Source organism: Zingiber officinale, chromosome 5A, assembly GCF_018446385.1.
Source record: "Zingiber officinale cultivar Zhangliang chromosome 5A, Zo_v1.1, whole genome shotgun sequence".
NCBI classification, from domain to species: domain Eukaryota; kingdom Viridiplantae; phylum Streptophyta; class Magnoliopsida; order Zingiberales; family Zingiberaceae; genus Zingiber; species Zingiber officinale.
The window spans coordinates 14,113,641-14,139,221 of record NC_055994.1 but is presented as its reverse complement, the minus strand read 5'-3'; the positions used below and the strand labels follow the sequence as shown (position 1 = coordinate 14,139,221).

The following is a 25,581-nucleotide window of genomic DNA, read 5'->3' as shown; positions in this document are numbered from 1 at the left end:
TTAAAGGTTATATTTATTTGGCATATATTTATTTATTTATTTATTTATTTCAAATTCCTTTTTTTTCTTTTCAAAGGAAGAGCAATTGTTGATAGCAATTAATTATTAAAAAATAAAATAAAGACTATTACGTTTGCCTTTTTTCCCACGTTTTTTATTTTCCTCCTTTTAGAAAAAAAATAATAAATCATAAACAAATACACCATTTTCTAGGATACTTACAAAAATCAAATCGAAAAAATTTAAATCATTGATTTGCTAAGTGAATCAGTGAAATTAATTAGTGAACGATGAAATTGACATCCATGAGCTAAAGGACGTTGGGAAAAACTGGGAACCACCTACAACCAAACATTCAACCCTCCAAAGGAACGACTGGTAGCTCAAGCAGTAAAAACTACAAAGCTCGAGAGAGAACAAGCAGGACAATGCAATTCCTTCTGTCCGCTGTTGTCTTGAAGCCCCTTCCATCCTCTGGAACATCAGGTCTGTCCGATAGATCTTTCTTCTCTTTTCTTATTTTTTGCATCATTTATATGATGATTTTGTACCAGTACCATAATTTGGAGTGATTAATCAGTTTAGATTTGGTTGCAAGAATTGCAAACAAAGCCTCTACACGACTACAGCACCTGACTTGGATCATAAAACAAAAGATGGATTGAATACTGCAAACAAATTAACTGTGTGGTTGAAAAGAATGATTTCTACATGATCCAAACTTCTACACTTCATTTGTATCTGTAAACAATGAAAGCCAACGGGTATGCAACAAGAAAAATATTAAGGTCGGAGTTACAGAATTAATGTAGCCCATCAACCTACAAGGTGAATTTTTTTAGTTTACACGGCTACATGAAACTTGAAAAGATCATCCACACTGGACTTCATAGAAGCAAACTTAATTCTTTGAAAATTTACACAACTCGAGTATGCCAAATATGTTCAACTCCTTTCTGAGAAATTCAACATGAAAACAGTTAGTTATCAGCGGCGGGGCTGTCATCTCCTAGTCTTAGTGGATCGGGTGGTATTGAGTTAGCCCCCGTTTAGGCGGTAACTTTCTTAAGATGAAAAGTACAAAGGAAGATGGCAGGATTTCAACTAGCTGTAGAAGGCAAAAAGACAAGACGAGCGTCATTGAATAATAGATAACAGTAGCATATATGTCGTGGAATTATAAAGAAATAAGAACTGATTGCGCATAGCTAGCTTCAATATTGCACTTTACAATGTGATTGATGATCCATGAAGCAAAACATTGGTCTTTCGTGACCTATAGGGTAGCTTGTGCTTCTATAAATAAATAGTTGAAAAAAACACAGCTGGCTTGTTGATTTTAAAATGGATTGAAAAATTAGGTTTTTGGTGTTAGATAATGTTAAATAAAATTGTTTACAATAATCGTCCCCAAGATATATCTATTTTTTGCGCAATTTTGGATAGAATTAGTATGTCTAAAATATATATACTCGTGCATTTTAATCCTATCTTACCATAAGAATGAAATATCAAGTTAAGCTTGGTTTCAGAACCTCTCCATCCCTCCCCTTTCTCTTCCATGCAAACAGCCCCTGTCCCTTTACCCTCTGTTCTCTGCTGATTATCTCAATCTACCACAATTCTATATGGTGGAAGACTCCTCTCTTCCATCCTCTTCAGGCCACTGCAAGTTCTCTTGAGGCCCTCCCTCCATGTTCGGTTCTCCCCAGTGACATAATATCTCCCTTCTATATTACATATATAATGATATTTTGAAACAAGATGCTTGTTTTATATTAGGAATATTCAATTGTTGCTCACTGAGGCAAGTGAGATGAACCAGTATATCACTTATTTATCTTAACATGAAAGTTACAATTCACAATTTTGAACTTCAATTCGACAGCCTTGATAAATATGCTTAAATACAAACTTGTCAAGACTCCAATTACAAAATCATAATCTATGATCTAAAAATGATAGCTTTGATGACATTCTAGTTATTGAAGACTCATACAATGATTATAGGCCAAATATTACGTATTTAGTGTTATGAGTGAATTCATAGACCTAATAAATGTCATTGAGCAACATTCTTAAGAATCTTTCAATGTATTAAAGGATCTCTATAGAAAAAATCACTTTATAAGAATAATGAACGCTATATTTTCTCTAATGTTGATTATACTAGGGCTAGTATTGATGGAAGATCCACTTTAAGATTTTGTTTGTATGTCGGAGACAAACTTGTAATGTTGAAAAAGAAGCTAAGTGTTGTGACGAAATCTAATGTTGACGCAGAATATAGAGTTGGAATACATAGCTTGTGAGATAATGCACATAAATCCTTTCCTTTCTTGAAGATAACATTAACAAAGTAATGAATGTGCTAGGACAATAAAATATCCATGTACATTGTAAACAATTCAATGTTCCAACGAATCCACTAATCACATTAGGGTATACTACCACTTTATTTGTGATCCAATAATGTTTAAAAGGATTAGTACACCAATACACCATACGCTTCTTCCAAATTACAAATTGTCATCATCTTTACTAAACCTCTTACTACTAAATTTATGTTTTTGCATACCCAGCTAAAGCATGATAGATATTCATGTTATGGTTTGAAAGAGAATATTAGATAAAAAATATTAGAGATAACCAAAGTCCAAGTCATGGATTGTAGTTCTCCTTTATAAGTTAAGAACAAGATATCAAAATCTCAACAATAGAAACAAAGATAGAACACAATTATGATATAGGTATGAAGGTTACTCATAATTCTTTGGCAAAAGAATGCGCCTGCTCAAGTTGTTGAGTAATGATATCAAGCTGGTTAGACACCTTGAGAGAAGGCTTTACCTAACATGTTTAAATAGGACCCATACATGGCCAGTTGGGCATATCCAAAAGGTGTCAACACGTCACTTTCTTGGACCAATTTAAGCTCTCAAAGTGACATGGGTGAGCATGATATAACATTCAGGCAAGTCCAACATAGTACACAAATGAAACCTAACCTATCCCATTGTCTACAAGAGTTTTCATATAGGAAACACTAAAAACACAGAAAATTTACTTCTTGACTTCTAATGATCAATAAGACCTTAGTTATTATTCACACTAACATTGCTCGTACAAGATGAGACACCTAAAATCAGTCACATCTTTACTGTTGTAACTAAGATTTTGCAACGCTCATGATCATGCAAACTTCAGCTGTGTAAATCAGTACAAAAGAATATAGATCATACCATGTAGTAGATGAAGTTCAGAATTGGGTGGTCTAGAACATCCAAGTCTGCAGCTTTATCAAAAGCATTGATGCACATCTGCAAAATCAATAATTAGGATTGATAAATCCGATATACTAGAAAACAGATTATGAAGGAAAACAAGTTTTTTAGTGCAACTGTCTATATTCTGTACGCTTACCATAATGCATCTCAATAAGAAACAGATGAAACATATAGTCGTGACATAACCAACCTATACGAGGAAAACAGGGAAATCAGTAATGTCCAATGCTCAGAGAAATGAACATTAGTAGCTTAAGAAATACCTCCTCTAATTTCTTTCGGCGCCCTTTCGACTCCACGGGGAAGCGTTTCAACATTAAGAAAAGCCTATCAATAACATGATATCAGTTCATAAAGTAAGTCTGCTCATGGTGCAGTGAGTTCTCATGATAAGGTCATCAGGTGTGAAGATAAGTTGAACTATTCTGAAACTAAAAACAAGATGCATTTGACATTTCCTGAATGTTCTTAGATATACATATGGAGAAATGTACTACAATAACATGCAACTTTTGTTCATATAATAATTAATAAGAAAGATAAAAACATCACGTTTAAGTTTATTTGTTTCAGAAGTTTAGCCTGTTTCTAAATATCATGCATGAGAAAGACACCAATACTAGAATGAGTAAAACCTTTGCATAAGTTTTAGCTGCATATCCAGTGTTAACTAGCAGGACTAAATATGCATTATTCTTTTAATATTTTAAGCCGAAAGCTTCTACAATTCCCTATCAAGTCTCTATAGCATTTGCAAAATCATGACAATAAGAAAAGGCATTCTTATAGCTAAAAGCTACCATAACTTTGACCAAATCTCAAAAGGAGCTATAATAATGAAGCATTGTGCATTCATATAGAAGAAATTGCCGTAGCAACACACAAGAGATTTTTTCCCTCGAGATGGCTGGAAACATGTTGAAAATAAAATATTAATTGCAAGCATGCTTCCCCATGTCCTAGATGAAGCATGCTTCCCCATTTCCCTAGATGTCCTTTGGGTTTCCTTAGCTTCCTTTAATGTCTTTTTGGAAATATATATTTCATTTACTTTTCTCTTGCTTTACATTGTATTTATAAAATCTCTCTTGTACATTTGCAGAAGCAAGAAATAGAGCACTAGTCCTATTATTTTCTCATCTCTTGGCATTCTTCATGGTATGAGAGCAATTCTCTACCAAGAAACTATCTCTCTGTTGAAATCTCCCTAACTGGTTGCCTTTCTTCTTCTCCTCTTCGTAACATCATGTCATCAACCAATTTACCCATCGTCGACACTTCAAATATCTCTGGCTTCAAATTTAATGAAATATATATTTCATTTTCTTTTCTCTTGCTTTACATTGTATTTATAAAATCTCTCTTGTACATTTGCAGTAGCAAGAAATAGAGCACTAGTCCTATTATTTTCTCATCTCTTGGCATTCTTCATGGTATGAGAGCAATTTTCTACCAAGGAACTATCTCTATGTTGAAATCTCCCTAACTGGCTGCCTTTCTTCTTCTCCTCTTCATATCATCATGTCATCAACCAATTTACCCATCGTTGACACTTCATATATCTCTGGCTTCAAATTTAATGGCCAAAATTACCTTCAATGGTCCAACTGTTGAATCTTCATTTGCGGAAAAGGGAAAGAAGATTTCCTTACTAACAAACCCAACCATCTCCAATCGACGATCCAAATTTCAAGTCTTGGAAGGTCAACAACAGCCTTGGAATGACCTGGTTGTTGAACTCCATGACCAACGAAGTAGGTGAACACTCCCTACTTCATCAAACTGCAAAAGGCATCTGGTTGGTGAACACTCCCTACTTCATCAAACTGCAAAAGGCATCTGGGATGAGGTGAAAGAAACGTACTCCCAAGTTGACAATACCTCCAAATTATTTGAAGTCGAGTAGAGCATTCATGACCTCAAACAAGGAGACCTTTCTGCAATCCAATATTTCAACATTCTATCTTGTATGTGGACACATTTGAATCACCGGGATGGACAAACAAAAATGACACAGCAAAAGCTCACTAAAAAAAGAACCTTCAAGTTCCTCTTTGGATTAAACGCCACATTTGACAGTTCGCAGGCACGAATTCTAAGCCTTAAGCCGCTGCCTAGCGTGTGAGAGGCGTTTGCTGAAATTTGCCAAGAGGAAAGTCTGCAAAAGGTAATGCTTGGTCCAACCACACCCATCGAGTTGTCGAGCTCACACGTAGCAATTCCAGCAGCGTCCTGGAAATGAACTGAGGAGCATCAACCTCACCGAATTCGCCTCAAGTGTGACCATTGTCGAAAGGCTGGCCACACAAGGGAGAAATGATAGGTCCTTCATGGAAAGCCAGTCGATTGGAAGCCAACGGCCGATCATTCCCACCATGCGCACACTGCTACTTCACATATGGGAACACCGCCTGCCTCGACCACTGCTCTTCAAAACCAGATTGAGTCCCTTATGAAAAACCTCCAAGATGCACGACTTACACCACGGGGAGAATGGGCCTCCTTCGCTGGACAAAATGGACCGTGACTTCCAGCAAAGGCAAAATGGTGCTCCTCAAGCCCAATTTGATGGGGTCATTGCTTCCTCTACCCACTTAAATCCTGTGGCCCACTTAGGTATTTTCTTGATATTTGAAAATACAACCAAGACGTTTGGGCGATGGATTATCAATTCAGGAGATCGGAACATATGACGGGTGATATATCTTTATTCCATAACTTTGTGCCATGACAAGACGAGTCAAATATTCGTGTTGCTAACGAAACAATGGCTAAAATCACCGGTGTTAGTTCAGCTAAAATAACACCAAACATATGTTTGAAAAATGTTCTTTATGCTACCACACTAAATTGCAATTTATTATCCATCAGTAAATTGACTCGTGATTTAAAATGTCGTGCTAAATTCTCCCCTCATCATTGTGAATTTCAGGATACGGAGACGGGGAAGACGACTAAGCTATATTTAGGACTCTACATTATTCACGAGATTTCACCTCTACCTAGTTGTCATCTGACTTTCAATAAATGTGAGGAAATCATCTTTTGGCACAAGAGGTTAGGTCATCCAAATTTTGCTTATCTTACCATGTTGTTTCCAAATCTATTCCTTAATGAAAAAGTATGTTCTTTTCAATGTGAGATTTGCCAACTTTCTGAGCATACACGGTCCCATTCCCAAAAATTGTTATAAACCATCCAAATCTTTTGCACTCATTCACACTGATGTTTAGGGTCCATCCCGAATCAAAACTCTCACAGGAAATCATTGGTTCATAACCTTTGTCGATGATCATACACAACTCACTGGTTGTTTCTAATAAAAGACAAATCAGAGGTCGGTCACATATTCGAAAAATTCTTTGTCATATCCAAACATAGTTCCATACATCCATCCAAGTACTCAAAACTGACAATGCAAAAGAGTACTTCACCTCAAACCTAGGAGTGTTTCTTAACTCCAACGGTATCATTCATCTCAGTTCTTGCGTTGATACTCCAAAGTTGTCGAACATAAAAATAGACACCTCTTGGAAGTAACTCGTCTTCTAATGTTTTCCACCCACACACCCAAAATCTTCTAGAGTGATTTCGTCTCTACCGCGACATACCTTATCAACCGTATACCATCACGCATCATCAACCTCCAAAGCCCAGTTCAACGTCTTCTCTAATCTTTCCCACACACCAAACTTCTTCAGTTACTCCCACACACCAAAATCTTTAGGTGCACATCCTTTGTCCACATTCACAAACATCATCGGGGGAAACTTGACCCTTGTTCCACCAAATGCATTTTTCTTGGATATTCATCCCTTTAAAGAGGATATAAATACTACTCACCTACCACCAAGAAAACCTACATCTCCATGGATGTCACATTCTTTGAAAATCAACCATACTACCCCAAGTCTGATATTCGGGGGAGAACTTGAGAGAATATCATCTCAAAGAGCCTAAAATAATCCCTAACACAAATACTATGCCTGAGCCTATTCTTGGCACAAACACTGTGCTTGAGCCTACTTCCGACATAAACACATCCCCTATCGAACCTACACCACCAGAAGAAGTTCGTGTATATACTAGACAAAAAACACACTCAATATCAAGATCTTAAATCAGGTACGACCTTAAATTATGAGTCTAATTTACCCACAGCAAATGATTTGGAGATACCAATTGCTTTACGGGGTCAAATCATGCACAATGCACCCCATCTCCAATTTCATTACTTATGAAAGGCTATCCTCAATATACCGAGCATGTATAGCCTCCTTCGACAACATTCAGGTCCCATCCAACATTAATGAAGCTCTAAATCAGACCGAATGGAAGCATGCAGTAAATGAGGAGATAAGAGCACTGCAGAAAAATGGCACTTGGTCCATCTACGAACTACCAAAAGGAAAAAAAGGCAATTAGGTGCAAGTGAATATTCAAAGTCAAATACAAGGCGGATGAAACAGTTGAAAGATTGAAGGCCGATTGGTCACAAAGGGTTTCTCACAAACTTATGGAATAGATTATCAAGAGACCTTAGCTCCCGTCGCTAAACTTAACACAAGCAGGATCCTCCTTTCCTTGGCCGCTAACAAGAACCGACAGCTCCACCGATTGGATGTTAAAAATGCCTTTTTAAACTGAGACTTGGATGAAGTCTATATGGAAGTTTCATTTGGAATTAGACCATACCCTAACAAAGTATGCAGATTACACAAATCCTTGAATGACCTCAAACAATCCCCTAGAGCGTGGTTTGACAAGTTTGCCACATCTGTAACCAAACACGGGTACAAATAGTGCCAAGCAGACCACATTGTTTGTAAAAATCTCGACTGACAACAAAATCTCCACTCTTATTGTTTATGTCGGCGACCTCATTATCACAGGGGACAACGAAAAAGAAATAGCTCTACTGAAGGAGCTCCTCACAAGAGAATTTGAAACCAAAGATCTCGGAGATCCAAAATTTTTCTTAGGAATGGAACTGGTAAAATCGAAACACAGTATTTTTCTTTCACAACGAAAATACACTACGGATCTACTAAAGAAAACTAGAATGCTCGGATGCAAACCAATGGATACCCCAATGGATGGATCAAATTGAATTGGTTTTAAAAAGGACCATGCATCAACAACAGGGGGAGATATCAACAACTTATAGGCAGACTGCTGTACCTATTGCACACTCGACTCGATATCGGATTTTCTACAAGTGTGGTAAGTCAATTCATGAATTATCCCACAAAAGAACATATGAAAGCCGTTTACAGGATTCTCAAATATCATCAAAAGTACTCTGGGCAAAGGGCTACTATTCCGAAAAATTGAAGACATAGACATACACATTTACACTAATGCAGATTGGGTCGGAAACGTTAATGATATACAATCAACCTTGGGCTATTGCACGTATGTAATGGGAAGTTTGGTGACTTGGAGAAGCAAAAAGCAATCTGCAGTGGCTAGAAGCAGTGCTGAAGTTGAATAGAGGGCTCTTGCTCTTGGAATCTGTGAAGGAATATGGATCCAAAGAATTATAAATGACCTTGGAATCTCCACGGAGAAGACAGTTAAACTACGGTGCGATAATCAAATAGCTATCAATATCGCCAAAAATCCGGTTCACCATGATAGAATGGGAATGAAGCATATTGAAATTGATCGACAACTCATTCAAGAGTGTAACGAACAAAAATATGGAACTCTCATATATTTCATCTTGACATCAAATAGCTGACATTCTCACAAAGGCTCTCCCACACAACAACTTTGAAGAGCTACATGGCAAGTTGGGCATGTACAACATGTATAACCCAACTTGAGGGGGAGTGTTGAAAATAAAATATTAATTGCAAGCATGCTTCCTCTGTTCCTCATTTCCTAGATGAAGCATGCTTCCCCATTTCCCTAGATGTCCTTTGGGCTTCCCTAGCTTCCTTTAATGTCCTCTTGGAAATATGTATTTCATTTACTTTTCTCTTGCTTTACATTGTATTTATAGAATCTCTCTTGTACATTTGCAGAAGCAAGAAATAGAGAACTAGTCCTATTATTTTCACATCTCTTGGCATTCTTCAAAACATTTTGACACTTTGCATGTTTGTTTACTAATTTTAGGTTGCCCATAAACTAGGAACTGGATGTGGGCCAAAACCAACAACTGGCAAACAAGTAAACACAAATGACTCGAAAAGCTAAGGTCCAAGCCTTGCCTTGGCTAAACTGGATACAGGAGCAAACGAATAGTGCATCTATGACACTTAAAATCCCCAAAACATGTTACTGAAAAAATAATGATAAAAACAAAATTTTAAATATCTCTAGTTCACATTTGTTCAGACAGCGTGTTGATGAGACTTAAATCTCCAAAACATGTTACAGAAAAAGAATGATGAAAACAAAAAATTGAATCTCTGGTACACATCTGTTCATAAGGCAGATAAGACTGAACATACCTCCCTCCATATAGAAGAAAAGCAAGTGCAGCAAACAATGAGACAGCTGCCAAAGTGGAAAATGTTTCCATAATACATTAACACTTTACATGTAAAATGGGGAGTTGAAAATACAGTAGCAAGCAAACCTGCAAAGAATATCTTGGCAACAATGACCATGGCTGGGACTGGCTTCCACCACAAAATCAACCATAGAGAGATCTGCATACAATTGAAATAAGATGCTATCACTACAAAAAGATGAGGTTTACCACCCAACAAATATTAGATAGTTGTCATTAAAAGTATTTTAGTTGGCAAATTTATTATAATGATTATATTTGTGATGAAATTTCTTTCTGTCACAGTTTCGTCACTATCTTGTATATGATACCGTAAAATAACTTATCAATTACTAGTGAAAAAAATATCGCTAATGTTACATTTACTAACAGATCAATTAATAATATCATTGACAGTTTTAACCACGAGACTTAGACCAATGAGATATAGAATGAAATTGGTATCACCAAAACATTAGTGACAAATTAATAAGTTTAGTGATAAAATTTTGACATTAAAATACACTCTTGTTTGTTAGTGTATCCTCTTAAATCTTACAAATGAACATGCAACAATCTTATGAAGGTTTTAACATTTCCTACAATAATAGGATAATCATAGAAAACATCCTAACTTCCCTCAAGCTTGAATCTACCCAAAAAATTTCATTCCATGGTCAATAAAACTACTATACTACAAATCATTTGAGTAGTCTAGAGTAATGACAGAGGTATGCATCATCCATATAATCAAAAAGACATAAAGAAGAGACAATCACAAAGAAGAATTTATATAAGCAAAATAACCAAAGAAAAAAAAGTATATATTATCATTTGGAATAAACATTTGCACATGATATGATTACTTGAAAAAAGATTTTCTGACCTCTCATAAAAAGAAACTAGAAGTACCTCAGCTTGAGGAAAAGAGGAATATGAAAAATAAATGCTTCAGATCCATATCTTCTTTTTACTAACGTCAAGTTTTTCCAAGTATAACCCCTCCTTTTCTTAAAGTAATTTTCCTACCTCTTTTTTTTTTCCCTCTTAAAATCCCACTCCCCCAATTTTTTTTTTTTCCTTAAAGTTGCTCCCTTATTTTGTTGAATCAATCATGGTGTCTACTTAAAAGTTAGACATTGGATTAGACCCGATTGGAATAGAGATGTGGGATCTAGGACCTATTACATCAAGGAATAGGGATTAGAAGGACATATTCCTTCCTTTAGACTCAGAATATGATCAAGAACATAAACTAGCTACGACAAGAGAATGCCTTCAGTCTTCATTAGAGGCAGTGTTCTTGCCATTCACAATCTGAGGAGAAATTTGTTACCTGAGAGGGGACATGAACCGTTACCAGGTTCAGAGAAAAATGTTGTGATGTATTTATAAAAGAAAGCCGTCAAGGTACAGACAATTGCTTAATATGATACCCAAAGACTAGACCAGTAATACCTATTAACATAATTATTCTAACACCTACAAAAGGGATATTGAAACCACATATAGAAAATGAAAGACTATTAACCTGAAACCTATATAAAGGCTAGAAGAAATTCTTTCCAATCATAGAAAGGATTACTATATGCACTGTAGAAAATAATATGTGAAATTACCTGTATAACATAGATAACCGCATTAATTGCATAGAAAGCTGGTCTAAGCCCATCAGTAGATACTGAACGTGCCTGAAGATAACAGCAAAAAAGAAAAACCCACACACACAACTCAGTTGGAATTCTTCGTAAAATTACTTGCCAAATCCTGAATATGGTACCTGATAGTAGATTTCTGCCCAAAATAACACCAGTAAAGCGTAGGTAGTGAAAAATACAAGACCAGGAAAATCTAGAAGAATATGCTGAATTATCTGAAAGACCGACAAGCATATTTAGATAAGCTCGAGAACCATCGAACACTCGTCAGAAAAATCCAAACGAGACCACAAGCGCACCTCAGGGTGTATTTTATCAACGTCCCAACGAAATACAAAAACCAGTGACCTAACTGCAATGCAGGAGTAACAAAGCGGCAGCAGTGAATCAGGTGCATCATGACAAAGAGTATATGAATATGGAGACTAGAAAGACCGAATAATTACCCCCATTGACGAGGAAGTTCAATAAGTGGAAGACCTTCTGCGTCGTCCAACCAAACTCTGACACTCTACATTCAATTCTAATTAATTGAATCTGCAATTCAAGAAACATGAACAATGATCACGACGACGAATCATTACGAGGGGAGATCAACTTAGGCACCGAAACCGCAGCGCGCAAGATCCGGAATGTAATTGAAAAATAAGGAGAGGGAAATTACGAGCGCGACAACGGACACGAGGCCATAGAGGATGGCGAGGGTGTGAAAGGTTCGATCCTGCCACAAGGGGGAGCTGTTCACCTCGTCCCACCAATCGGGGCCGCTCCAGAGCAAGAGAAAGACCGACGACGGGGCCATAAGTAGGCGCGTCCGCCGATGCTAAAAATTTCCGGCGACTGGAAGCTTCTCGGCGGATCTGAGGGCGAGAGAGCCAAAAAGGGACAGCCAAGGGGAAAAAAAATAACGATAAAAATGGATGGGAAAGGGAAAGAGTGATGAGGAGGTTATCAAATGCATCGCGGAGAGCGCGGGGCAGCGGAACGGAGCCGGAGTCGACACGTTTCTGGTCGTGGGAAAACATTTCCGACGGTCGAATGTTCTGAAATCGGCCCATAGATTGTGAACCCTCGACAAATGCGGACTCGGCGGTTCAATCGAACCGGTTGGCCCATTAATAATACAGTTGGTTACCAAAAGGTCTAACTTTGTCAATTATAAAGTGATATTTGGTTCTCTCCTATAAATCGAAATGAGAATGGATATCATAGTATTATGAAATGAGAATGGATATTAGTTTGAGCATCATTTTTAAAAATAATATTTGGTTAGTTGAATATTTTCAATCGGAATGAACCTAAATTTCTTTTTTTACCCTTAGAGAAAAATTAGATGGGCGAGAAAGTTGAATGTGAGAGAAACATATAATGAGAGAATGATAAAAGAGAAAATGTGATGAGAGAGAAAGTGTAATGGAAAAAATTGAAGAGGGAGAAAGTATGATGAAAGAAAATAAGGAGAGAGTGCATGATAAGAGAGATTGAGAAGAGAAAAAGTATGATAAGAGAGAAAGTGTGCTGAGAGAGAAATAGTGATGGGAAAAATGAAGAGAGAGAAAGTATGATGAGAGAAGGGTGGTCGTTACAGTTGGTATCAGAGCAGTTCTCATTCTCCAGCATCACACACACATCAGCATCAGCCTTGCATCACACACACATTTCCGACGGTCGAATGTTCTGAAATCGGCCCATAGATTGTGAACCCTAGACAAATGCGAACTCGGCGGTTCGATTGGACGGTTCAATCGAACCGGTTGGGCCATTAATAATACAGTTGGTTACCGAAAGGTCTAACTTTGTCAAATTATAAAATGACGTTTGGTTCTCTCCTATGAATCGGAATAAGAATGGATATCATAATATTATGGAATGATAATGTGTATGAGTTTGGGTATTATTCTTAAAAATAATGTTTTGTTAATTGAATATTTTCAATCGGAATGAACCTAAATTTATTTTTTTATCCTTATAGGAAAATAAAAGAAAAATTAGATGGGAGAGAAAGTTGGATGTGAGAGAAACATATGATGAGAGAGAATGATAAGAGAGAAAATGTGATGAGAGGAAAAGTGTGATGGAAAAAAATAAAGAGAGAGAAAGTATGATGAAAGAAAATAAGGAGAGAGTGCATGATAAGAGAGATTGAGAAGAGAAAATGTATGATGAGAGAGAAAGTGTGCTGAGACAGAAAGAGTGATGGGAAAAAAATAAAGAGAGAGAAAGTAGATTGAGAGAGAAAGAGTGATAGGACAAATAGAGAGATATAAAGTATGATAAGAGAAAATGAGAAATTGAGAAGAGAGAAAGTATGATGAGAGAGAAAGTGTGATTAGAAAAAATGAAGAGAGAGAGTGTGTGATGGGAGAAAGTGTGATGAGAGAAAATGAGGAGAGAATGGTAAGAGAGATTGAGAAGAGAGAGTGTGTGATGGGAGAAAATGAAGAGAAAGAAAGTGTCATGAGAGAAAATGGTAAGAGAGATTGAGGAGAGAGAAAGTATGATGAAAAATGAGGAGAGAGTGTGTAATGGGAGAGAAAGTGTGATGGAAGAGAATGAAGAGAGCGAAAATAAGGAAAGAGAGTGTGTGATGGGAGAGAAAATGATAAAGAATGTGTGATGAGAGAGAATGAAGAGAGAGAAAGTATGATGATAGAATAAGGAGAGAGAAAATATTGTGGCAAAAGGCGAATACACTCACCCCCAACGCCCCTGCCAACCCATCCCAAGGCCAACATGGAGGAGGTAAATCACGGGTGGCTACTAGCCTTTGGAATAGTGACTAGCACATAAGGGAGATATTTACCTCGACTTTGCCAAGATTCGAACCCCAGACCTCATTGTGGCAACACCTCATGCGCTAGCAACTAGACCCATCTAGGAGAGAGAAAATATGATGAGAGAAAACAAGGAGAGAGAGTGTGAAATGAAAAAAAAAATTGAACAAATATACTAAGGGCATTTTTGTCCAAAACTTAATTTACATTCTTATTCCATCAAAACTCAAGGGAGGAGGTGGGTATCATCCATACCCAAATTTTTGGGTTTCATTCCAAAATCTTAATTCCATTCCCATCAACCAAGCATAAGGTTTGGGAATGAATCTGTTCCCTCATTCTCAAACCCCTAAACCAAACGTCACCTAAATCAAGCATGTGACTTTAGATATTACCAAATCATGTATATGATATATTTTTTCAAAGTTGGACCAAATTGGTCAATGATATTGGATTAACATGGAAAAAGATCCTATGTAGGGATTTAATCGAGTCGAGCTGAACCGAACATTTAAATATTTGAATTTGCTTTGTTTATAATTGAGCCGAGCTCGAGGTTTATTTAACGAATATATTCATGGCTCATTAACTTATTCGAACTTTTATCGAGCTTAAACGAGCTTAATAAATATAAATTATAAATTTAAATATTCATTAAAAACTAAATTATATATTTAGATAAAATTATAATATTCTTATTAAAATTTATAATTTTATTCTAATAAATAAATTTAATACATTTGTCTATATGTTTCATAAGTAGAGTGTAAAATCTATAAATTCAATATCAAAACTATTATTTTTTTTATTTAAAAATTGATTCAGGAGCTTAATAAATATTTTCACGAGCTAACGAGCCGAATATTGTGAAGTTTGAGCTTGGTTTATTTATCTTAACGAACCTCATTAAACGAGCTCAAACGAGCTTTTATCGAATCGAGTTTCGAATAGTTCATAAACGGCTTGGTTCCCCTACTCATGAGCTTATTTGAGTTTTTATCGAGCCTAAACGAGTTTAATAAATATAAATTATAAATTTAAATATTCATTAAAAAACTAAATTATATATTTAGAGAAAATTATAATATTCTTATTAAAATTTATAATTTTATTCTAATAAATAAATTTAATACATTTATCTATATGTTTTATAAGTAAAGTATAAAATCTATAAATTCAATATCAAAACTATTATTTTTTTTATTTAAAAGTTGATTCATGAGCTTAACAAATATGTTCACGAGCTAACGAGCTAAATATTGTGAAGCTTGAGCTTGGTTTATTTATCTTAACGAGCCTCATTAAACAAGCTCAAACAAGCTTTTATCGAATCGAGTTTCGAATAGCTCATGAGCGGCTTGATTCATTTACACCCCTACTCACGAGCTTATTTGAGCTTTTATCGAGTCTAAACGAGCTTAATAAATATACATTATAAATTTAAATATTCATTAAAAACTAAATTATATATTTAGAGAAAATTATAATATTCTTATTAAAATTTATAATTTTATTCTAATAAATAAATTTAATATATTTATCTATATGTTTTATAAGTATAGTATAAAATCTATAAATTCAATATCAAAACTATTATTTTTTTTCTTTAAAAGTTGATTCATGAGCTTAACAAACATGTTCACGAGCTAACGAGCTAAATATTGTGAAGCTTGAGCTTGATTTATTTATCTTAACGAGCCTCATTAAACAAGCTCAAACAAGCTTTTATCGAATCGAGTTTCGAATAGCTCATGAGCGGCTTGATTCATTTACACCCCAACTCACGAGCTTATTTGAGCTTTTATCGAGTCTAAACGAGCTTAATAAATATACATTATAAATTTAAATATTCATTAAAAACTAAATTATATATATTTAGATAAAATTATAATATTCTTATTAAAATTTATAATTTTATTTTAATAAATAAATTTAATATATTTGTTTATATGTTTCATAAGTAAAGTGTAAAATCTATAAATTTAATATCAAAATTATTATTTTTTATTTAAAAGTTGATTCATGAGCTTAACTAACATGTTTACAAGCTAACAAACCGAATATTGTGAAGCTTGAGTTTGATTTGTTTATCTTAACGAGCTTCATTAAATGAGCTCAAGCGAGCTTTTATCATATCGAACTTCGAATAGCTCATGAGTGGTTTGGTTCATTTACACCCCTAGTCCTATGTGATGGGGCAGGTGTATTGAATGTATCTATATCCTCAAAAATCATTACGATACATTATATCGAGAGCAACGATTTTTTAAACATGATTGAGCATTAAAAATTATGTAGGAAGCTCAATATAAATGATACATCGATGATAAACACTCATACATATCATATTTGAGATTCTTGATCTCTCATATTTCTTAAGATATAAAATTTTTAATTTTTAGAGTTACTAAGGTCTATCAGCCAATTTTGATCAAAATCGACTAACGGACCAAACGATATTGGATTGACATGAGCCTAGTCTTATGTGCTCGAGTGGGTGTCGTGAATGTATCCATACCTTCAAACATCATTGTGATTCACAGTGATTCACAATATCGAGAGCGACAATTTTTTAAACACGATTCGGGCACCAAAAATGATGTCGGAAGCTCAATATAAATGATACGATGATGATGATCACTCATTCACATCATATTTGAGATCCTTGATCTTCCATCTTTTGGGCTAGTATTCTAAATGTATCTATGCCCGCAAACATGATTGTGATATACCATGTCGAGAACAACGATTTTTTGAACACCATTTGGACACACTTTATAATGGTTTGATAAATGTATCATGTTAATCAAATACGAATATCATTTTAAAAAAGTATTCGCCTCATAAAATCTCAACAAGAATTCAACACCAACATAAATTAAGATAAAATAATTGCCATAAAATCATTTTATAGCATACCAAATGTCAATTTACAAGATACATTACATGTGATTTGAATAACAATTTGAACATGTAAAAATAAATGTCAAAATAATCCAATATAATAACAACAACACAACACAATAATTTTACATAATCCATAAAAACAATCCAATACAAGAACAACACAACAATTTAATACAATCCAATACAAGAACAACCCAATAATTTTACACTCTATGATGCAGGAAGGATCTAAAGTAAATTTGCATCTTTTGTTTTTTTTAAAAAACTATTTATTCGTTTATTAAGTTTAGTTTATTTTTCCCCTTAATTATAGTGAATTAAGTATTGTTAGTTAATTTATTCTAAATCTTAGGAAAAGTCTAGTTGGTTATTTTTTTCATTTAAATATTTTTTGAAAATTTTGAGAGTTATATAAACCTATGTTTATATAATATTTAGGACAAGTTATTTTTGACATTGAATCAATTGGTTTTGCTTAAACCAATGTACTCTTGATTTCATAATAGGTTTAGGCTTAATTTTAGTTACATTTTTTTTTTGTGTTACTCTCTTTTGTTTTCTAATTAATCCCTTTGCAACTTCATGCCCCAAAATAATATACATATTCTGATTGGCGTCAGTTGGTATTAGAGCTCATTATGATCCAATGGAGGGGCATCGTGGGCATGGTCGTAATTGCAACAGGCAGGTTCTGAATGAGTAATCCCAGCACTGTGATCGTAATATCCAGGATGTAATGATGATTGAGGATTTGTCGAAGCAAGTTATGGAATTAACCCAATGTTTAGCAGCACGTGATTTTGAAGATCGTGAGTTCTTTGATCATAACTCTAAGTCTACTTTTGAGAACCCATATCACCATCAAACTATGTACCAGGAACACCATGGTTGAGAAGAACGATATGGGACTTTGGTTTCCGAGTTGATCTTCTTGATTTTTTTTGGCACATTACAAGCGGAAGGCTTCATTGATTTGATCAATGAAGTAGAGAGGATTATCTAGTATATGGGAGTACCTGATCACATCAAAGTAAAATTAGAAGTTATCAAATTCAAAGGTCGAGCCTTAGCATGGTGGGAGCAACTTCGGCGATCACGAGAGAGATAAGGCAAATCCAAAATCACCGATTGGGACAAATTTATAAAAAAAATGATGAGAGCCCACTTCTTCCCTTTGGATACACGCAAAAGTTATTTCAACGACTACATACATTGAGGCAAGGGGCTAGAATAGTCGATGACTACACGAAGGAATTCTATCATCTTATTACTAGGAATGATTTATTTGAGACCGAGAAGCATACGACAGTATGATATTTAGGAGGATTACAATAGCCCTTACAAGATTCCTTGAGTCTCCACTCACTCTGGACTGTTCTAGAGGCTGATCAACAATCTTTGATTGTTGAAAAATAATTAAATCGGAGACCAACAAATAGAAGTGATCGAAACAATCGATTTGTTCATCCTCAGGAGTTGCGCCCTTCCCAGCAGCCACCACAAGGTAACTCTAAGACTTCTATCAGGTGTTTTCAATGTGGTGAACAGGGGGATGAACCCGAACAGATTGATGATTCGATTTATGACGACAATATTGATGACGAGATTCTTTATAGAGATGGTTATGAGACTCTCATCGTACGCAAGAGCCTACTAGCTACCAAGGAAGAATCTGAAGATGGTTGGCTAAGAATTAGCATCTTTCACATAACTTGCACTGTTATAGACAAAGTTTGCAAGATGATTATTAATAGTGGAAGCTGTGAAAATATTGTATCTGAAGAAACTGTGCAAAAGCTATAGTTGAAGATGGATCATCATCCCAAACCTTACAAGTTGTCATGGCTCAGCGAAGAGAATGAGGTAATTGTAGATAGGTGGTGCCTTTTATCTTTTTCTATTGGTAGCAAGTATTACGATTGAGCATGGTATGATGTTGTGTCAATAGATGCATGTCACGTATTGTTGGGGTGACCTTGCCAATATGATCATAGTGTCATTCACAATGGATGAAAGAACACCTACACCCTCAGCATCAAAGGGAAGAACATCTTATTGACTCTTTGACGAGAAGGAACACTTTCAAATTTGGTAACCAGTAACGCTACACTACTTTCTATGTTCAGAATTTTAGACAAGATGAAACACGGAGACATGGTCTATGCTTTACTTCCTTACAAAAGTGATGTAATAGACCTAGACACAGATCTATCAACTGAAGTGCAGCAACTCTTATACAACTTTGTTGATTGATGGATGAAGACCTTTCTCCAAGACTTCTCCCTATGAGAGACATTCAATACTAGATTAACCTTGTTCCGGGGTTAAACTTACCTAACCGCCCAGCATACTATCTTAGCCCTAAGGATGCTGAAGAACTATAATGACAAGTTGTGGAGCTGTTGAGATGAGGCTATATTCGTGAGAGTATGAGCCCTTATGTAGTCCTTGTTCTACTCATGCCAAAGAAAGATGGTTCGTGTTGATAGTCGATCCATCAACAAAATCACGGTGAAGTATAGATTTCCAATTCCTCGCTTAGATGACATGTTGGATCAACTTTTCGATTCTAAGATCTTCTCTAAGATCGATCTTAGGAGTGGATACCACCAGACTCAAATCAAACCTAGAAATGAATGGAAGACCGTCTTCAAGATACAACATAGGTTGTATGAGTGGATGGTCATGCCTTTTAGACTGTCCAATGCACCCAACAAGTTTATAAGATTCATGCATCAGGTTTTGCGACCTTTCATGGAAAGATTCGTGATTGTATATTTTGACAACATCCTTATTTATAGTCTGGCACGGGCTTTACACCTTGATCACCTCCAAAATGTTTTTGAGAAGCTAAAGGCAGAACACTTGTTCGTCAACAATAGGAAGTGTTCTTTCTTCATGACCTCAGTTTTGTTTCTTGGATTTATAGTATCCATTGATGGTGTTTATATAGATCCATCAAAGATAAATGCAATCTTAGAGTGGTCGCAACCAAAGACCATTCATAACGTTCGAAGTTTTCATGGATTGACCTCTTTCTACCGCCAATTCATTCAAATTTTAGCACCTTAATTGCTTCTATCACTGAGTTTCTTAAGGGGCACAAGCTTAAGTGGATAGAAGTGGCTACAACTAGTTTTCAACTGGTAAAGCAAAAGACAATCAAAGCACCCATTCTAGCACTTATAGATTTTGACAAACTATTTGAAGTAAACTGTGACACATCTAGTATTGGCATTGGTGGTGTTCTAAATCAATTGTGACACCCTATTGCCTTCTTCAGTGAGAAATTATCCGGTGCTAAGAAAAATTACTCTACCTATGACCTGGAATTCTACGCTATTGTGTAATCTTTGAAGCATTGGCATCATTATCTGGTGTAGAAGGAATTTATTTTGTTGACTGATCATGAGGCTTTAAAGTACATTAACGGCCAACACAAGCTAAGTAGTCGACACGCCAAATGGGTAAACTACTTGTAGGAGTTCACATTCATGCTAAAGCATCAATCAGGGAGTCTCAATCGTGTTATGAATGTCCTAAGTCATCGTTCTTCCCTTCTTACTACCATGAGCATTAGGGTTACTAGCTTTGGATCTTTCTCAGATATGTATGTTATTGATCCCTCGTTCGGTAAGATATTTCAAGAGGTAACTAATGGACTTCACAATGATTTTATTCTACACAATGGTTATCTATTTCATGAACTATAATTATGCATTCTGGACTATTTCTTAAGGTAGCACATTATCAGTGAATTGCATAATAAAGGATACTTTGGCCAAGATAAGATATTAGCTCTCATCTTTTCTGACTTCTATCGACTCAAGCTAACCAGTGACGCAAATCATTTCGTGGACCGTTGCTTTGTTTGTCAGGAATATAAGGGAACCCTACTAATGCCAGTTTGTATACTCCCTTATCAATTCCTGAAGTCCTTTGGTGTGAGGTTAGCATGGATTTCATATTAGGTTTACCTCGCATCCAACGGACCACAGATTTTATTCTAGTTGTGGTGGACTGATTCTCCAAGATGGCTCACTTTGTGGTGTGCCAAAAAACCATGGATACTGTTCAGATTGCCACCCTCTTCTTTAAAGGGATTGTGTATTTACATAGTATTCCTCAAATATTACTTCATATCATGATACTAAATTTATAAGTCAATTTTGGAAGACTTTATGGCGAAAGATAGGGTCGAAGCTAAACTTTAGCAGCGCCTATCACCCTCAGAAGGATGGTCATACCAAGATAGTGAATCAGAGTTTGGAAAATATTCTTAGATGTCTCACAGGAACCAAACCGAAACAATGAAATCTGGTTTACCTCAAGTAGAATTCACATACAATAGATCAAAGAACATGACCACTAGTTTGAGTCCTTTCGAAGTTGTTTATAGATGAAACCTATCTGGGGTATTGAATTTAGTCTCTATTTTACGTCTAGGACAAGCTAACCCCAAGGATGAGGAAATGACCGAGCATCTTTGGGTCATTCATGAGCAGGTTAAGCAAGCTATTCAGGAAAGCAACACCAAGTACAAAATCAGGGTAGATCGACATCGACGTCAAGTTCATTTTGACGTTGGTGATATGGTTTGGGTTGTATTAACTTGTGATTGTTTCCCTGTTGATAAATACAACAAGCTCAAAAATTGAAAGATTGGACATTACAAGATATTAAAAAAGATTAAGGGTAATACATATAGGTTGCGACTTGCTTGTCATTTAAAAACTTCTGGCATCTTTTTTTTAAATTAGTTATCCATTTATTAAATTTAGTTTATTTTTTCCCCTTAATTATAGGAAACTAAGTCTTGTTAGTTAATTTATTCTAAATCTTAGGGAACTAAGTCTAGTTGGCTATTTTTTCCGTTTAAATTTTTTTGAGGGTTTTAAGAGCTATATAAACTTATGCTTAGATGATGTTTAGGATAATTTTTTTTTTGATATTGAATCAATTGGTTTCGCTTAGGTCATGTTACATCTACATCTCTTTTTCTTTGCCCTCTTAGTTTCATAATAGGTTTAAGCCTAATTTCGGCTACTCCTTGTTTGTGTTACACTTTCTTATTTTCTTGTTAATCCCTCTGTAACTTCATGTCCCAGAATGATATACATATTTTGCTCGGCGTCAATCTAATATAAGAACAGCTAATGTTCTAAAAAGCGCTAGGTTGTAGGCGGGTGATCACCCGTCGCCCAACACTTAGGTGCTTAAGCAGATTTTTTTTCTCCTGCCATTGATTGATAGTGTTCAATCGATTAGCCAATCGATTATGAAGGCTTCTCTAAGAAAAAAATATGTATAATTTGATTTTAACATACAATGAAAATATTCTGAAATATCAAAAAATATAAACTGACAAGGAGCAAAATATTAATCAAAATTCAAAATATTAATTTGTTCAACAGTTCAACTTCAACATATAATGAAAATTGAAAATAGCAAAAGGACACAAAATAACTCATATAATCTTATATCCCTAATTCTTCTTATAGTTCATCTCCATATTTTTCCAACACTTCCTCCATATCGAATGCAAACTTAAAATCCATGACATCTTCCTTTTCTTCTTCTTCATCTGATACAAATTCTTCTTCGTGAAGTTTTCTTACATATTTAATATTTGTCTCAACATCTTCATCTTCACCATCAACAATCCATCCTTGTGTCATAGTTGCTTCACTAGCAAGTAGCACATCAACTACTTTTTCTTCTTGTCTTCTCTTTTTGTTTATGATCTTACCATTAAATTGAACATAGACTAAATTATTCAACCTTCTAGTATCTAGTCTATTTCGTTTCTTTGTATGAATCTACATTAAAGAAAAATATTAATATTGAATGCATATTTAGATATTTAGTAATTATTAATTAGTAGTAAGTCTACTCAAATTTGCTTAAAAGATCTTTTGGGAGTTCCTGGTTGAGTCGACGGCGATCTATGAACAAGGGAGGAGAGTCTTTAGATAGACAACCCCCTCTCTCAGTTGTTGGATTACTCCTTCAACAGAGTGAGTGAGAGTTCCTACAATTCATCTAGCATACTCCTCACCAAATTCAGGAGAGCTTAAATAGGCTCTGCGCCTGCTCTACTAGCGCTCTTCCTCGCCTGCTTTGTATGCTTAAAATTCAGATTGAAGGCTATCTTTTTCCCCCTGTAAAGTAGTTTTCTCTGCCTTAGCCTCCGCTAGTTCTTTTAAGAGCGAGCTTATTTGCAAATCCTGAACTCTCAATTTTTCATATTGTTGGAGCAAGACAAAGTCTTTAGAAGCCAATTCTGGGGCTAAATTATAAGACCCTGAACCATGCGATTGTTGTAACTGGTTTAGTAGAGTAGCTTTGTGAGCAACATCTGAAATAGCTTTATCTTTTAAAGCCCTTTCAACGTTAAGTGTAGAATCAAGCCCTTGTAGTTGTAGCTCTAAGTTTCTCTTTTTCTCTTCTCGGGATTGTAGCAATTGACGGGTGTCTTGTAAAGCCTTTTCTAAATTAGCAGTAAACTCAGCTTGTGACTTCACCCTATCCCATAGCTGAATGAGTTTGTTGTTAGGGAGGTTGGAGGTAGCTTGTAATTCCTCCACTTTGTCTTTTAGAGTTTGGTTAATCCTCTCCAAATCTACAACTAACTTGCCCAAATGCAGGCTCAAAGCATATAGCTGGATAAAATGATAGTAGGGTTACATTTCATAGGTATAAAATAAGGAAGTTAGATTCAAAAACTTACTATGCGCCTGATACTGCAGCCAAGACTCAGCTAGTGCCCCCTTTAGTTGCAATAATCCATACGAAGCAAGGCTAGAAGTTTGACCGAGCAGAGAAGATAATCCATGGCCTTGTTGAAATAAGATGGAAGGGCGGAGGGAACTTGTAAAGGACGAAGAAGAGGAAGGAGGATGTTCAGAGGCTTGTGAAGAGGGGTTAGGAGATGGGAGGCTCACTAATGGAGGATCCTGTTTAACGGGTGTTGTAATAGGCTCGGGAGTAACTCATCTCCTGTAAGGAGTTCTCTTAGCACGAGGCCTGGTGGAAGAGGAAGGTAAAGCTGGAAGAAGGGGCAAGGTATCCTCAGGAGCAATGGGTACCTCCTCTGATAAAGAAACAATTGGGAAAATAATAGGAGATATAGGAATGAGGAGTCCTGGTCTCATCATAAGTAATGCAAAATTGGAACGAACATGTGTAGGGGGAGCAAGTTCTTTACCTTTGGAGTGGGAGATTTCGGTAGGAATAATAGAAACTTGCTCAAAATCAGCTATGATATGTGAGAGAGGACAAGGAGCTGAAGTACAAGGTTTTCGGCATTTCACCATAAAGGGACCCTCTGGCTCTAAGGAGCTTGGGGATTCCTGAGGTTATTCAGAGAGAGGCAGTAGGCCAAGGGAAGAAAAGGGTTCATTAGGATTGCGACCCCTCAATAATTCTTCACCCATTCTAGTTAAGGCTGCCCTTGTCAAGTGAGTATTCTTGTACATAAAGGTAGGAAGAATAGCATCAGCTGGAAAAAAAGAAATTTATGTTAAAAACAACACAAAAATGGTTCAAAACAAGAGTAAGGAAAATAATCTTACCAAAAGAAACATCCAAAGTTGCGTCGACTGTGCTAAGACCAAAAGCGAATAATAAGCCTTCGACGATTAGGGCAGGTAAGTTAAATTTTGCACCCTTTAATTTTCCCATCGAAGAACGAAGAACAGGATCTTCCAAAATGTTGCCCAATTGAGAAATAGGGGAAAGCTCTCGATGCCAAGTTATCGGGTATGGAGGTGGAGAAGGAAGAGGCATAAAAAAAAAACTTATCCCGCCATTCTCCTTGAGGAGGAATTCTATAGAATAGGATAGTTTTAGGACATGCTTGAAACTTAAAAATACTATCTTCCATTTGGTGAGGAACGAAAAAGTGATGAAAAAGTCGAGCAAATAGGGGAAAGTCCAGTAAACAGGAAACAACGACAAAACCAACCATGATAGAAAATGATTGAGGGATAAGTTGATTTAGGGGAAGGTCAAAGTTTCAACTAATGTCAACAAAGAAATAATGAATGGGAAACTTAAACCCACATAGAACCTGTTCCCAAAAAATCATCACATTTTCTGGAGGAGGAAATGAGGACGACCTCTAGGGATAGGAAAGGCTATGTAGGTGGGGAAGTTGTAATTCCATTGCAGCTCATAGGCTTATGTTGTAGAAAACTCTGAAGAGCACTGGGTGTACCATTCATTGGGGGTTGACATTGTTAACAAAATGAGATAGGAAGAACATGAACAATTAGCAGAGAGCGAAGAACAAAAGATACATGAACTAGAGGAAGAAGACAAAGTGTTAGGGATTTTTCCTCTCTTTTCCCTTTAAAAGCCTTGGTAGGGCATCGAAAAAAGTGTTTTAAGCAGAAATGTTGGATTGAGATGATAAGAAAAGCGGGACTGAAGAGGAGTCATTGGATGGAATA

At 35.9% G+C, this 25,581-nt stretch overlaps 1 protein-coding gene across 1 annotated transcript; it reads right to left on the bottom strand.

Annotated features, from left to right (window-relative positions):
- Positions 1-767: 767 nt before the first annotated feature.
- Positions 768-12,475, bottom strand: LOC121980239 (tobamovirus multiplication protein 3-like). Its single transcript, XM_042532210.1, has 11 exons — positions 12,112-12,475; positions 11,894-11,984; positions 11,747-11,799; positions 11,570-11,662; positions 11,409-11,480; positions 9,877-9,949; positions 9,749-9,794; positions 3,551-3,614; positions 3,424-3,477; positions 3,243-3,320; positions 768-1,108 (listed from the first exon to the last, which is right to left on the bottom strand). Exons 1-11 carry the CDS (start codon positions 12,247-12,249, stop codon positions 1,016-1,018), a joined length of 855 nt encoding a protein of 284 aa, XP_042388144.1. The 5' UTR covers positions 12,250-12,475; the 3' UTR covers positions 768-1,015.
- Between the last annotated feature and the right edge of the window lie 13,106 nt (positions 12,476-25,581).

What these genes read in the sequence shown, in the direction of transcription:
- LOC121980239 (XM_042532210.1), bottom strand. Translation starts at nt 12,249, where the DNA reads ATGGCCCCGTCGTCGGTCTTTCTCTTGCTCTGGAGCGGCCCCGATTGG. An exon ending in TCTTATTGAGATGCATTATG is followed by an intron (nt 3,321 to 3,423) that starts GTAAGCGTACAG and finishes TTGATTTTGCAG; the next exon opens with ATGTGCATCAATGCTTTTGA. An exon ending in TGAACTTCATCTACTACATG is followed by an intron (nt 1,109 to 3,242) that starts GTATGATCTATA and finishes TGCCTTCTACAG; the next exon opens with CTAGTTGAAATCCTGCCATC.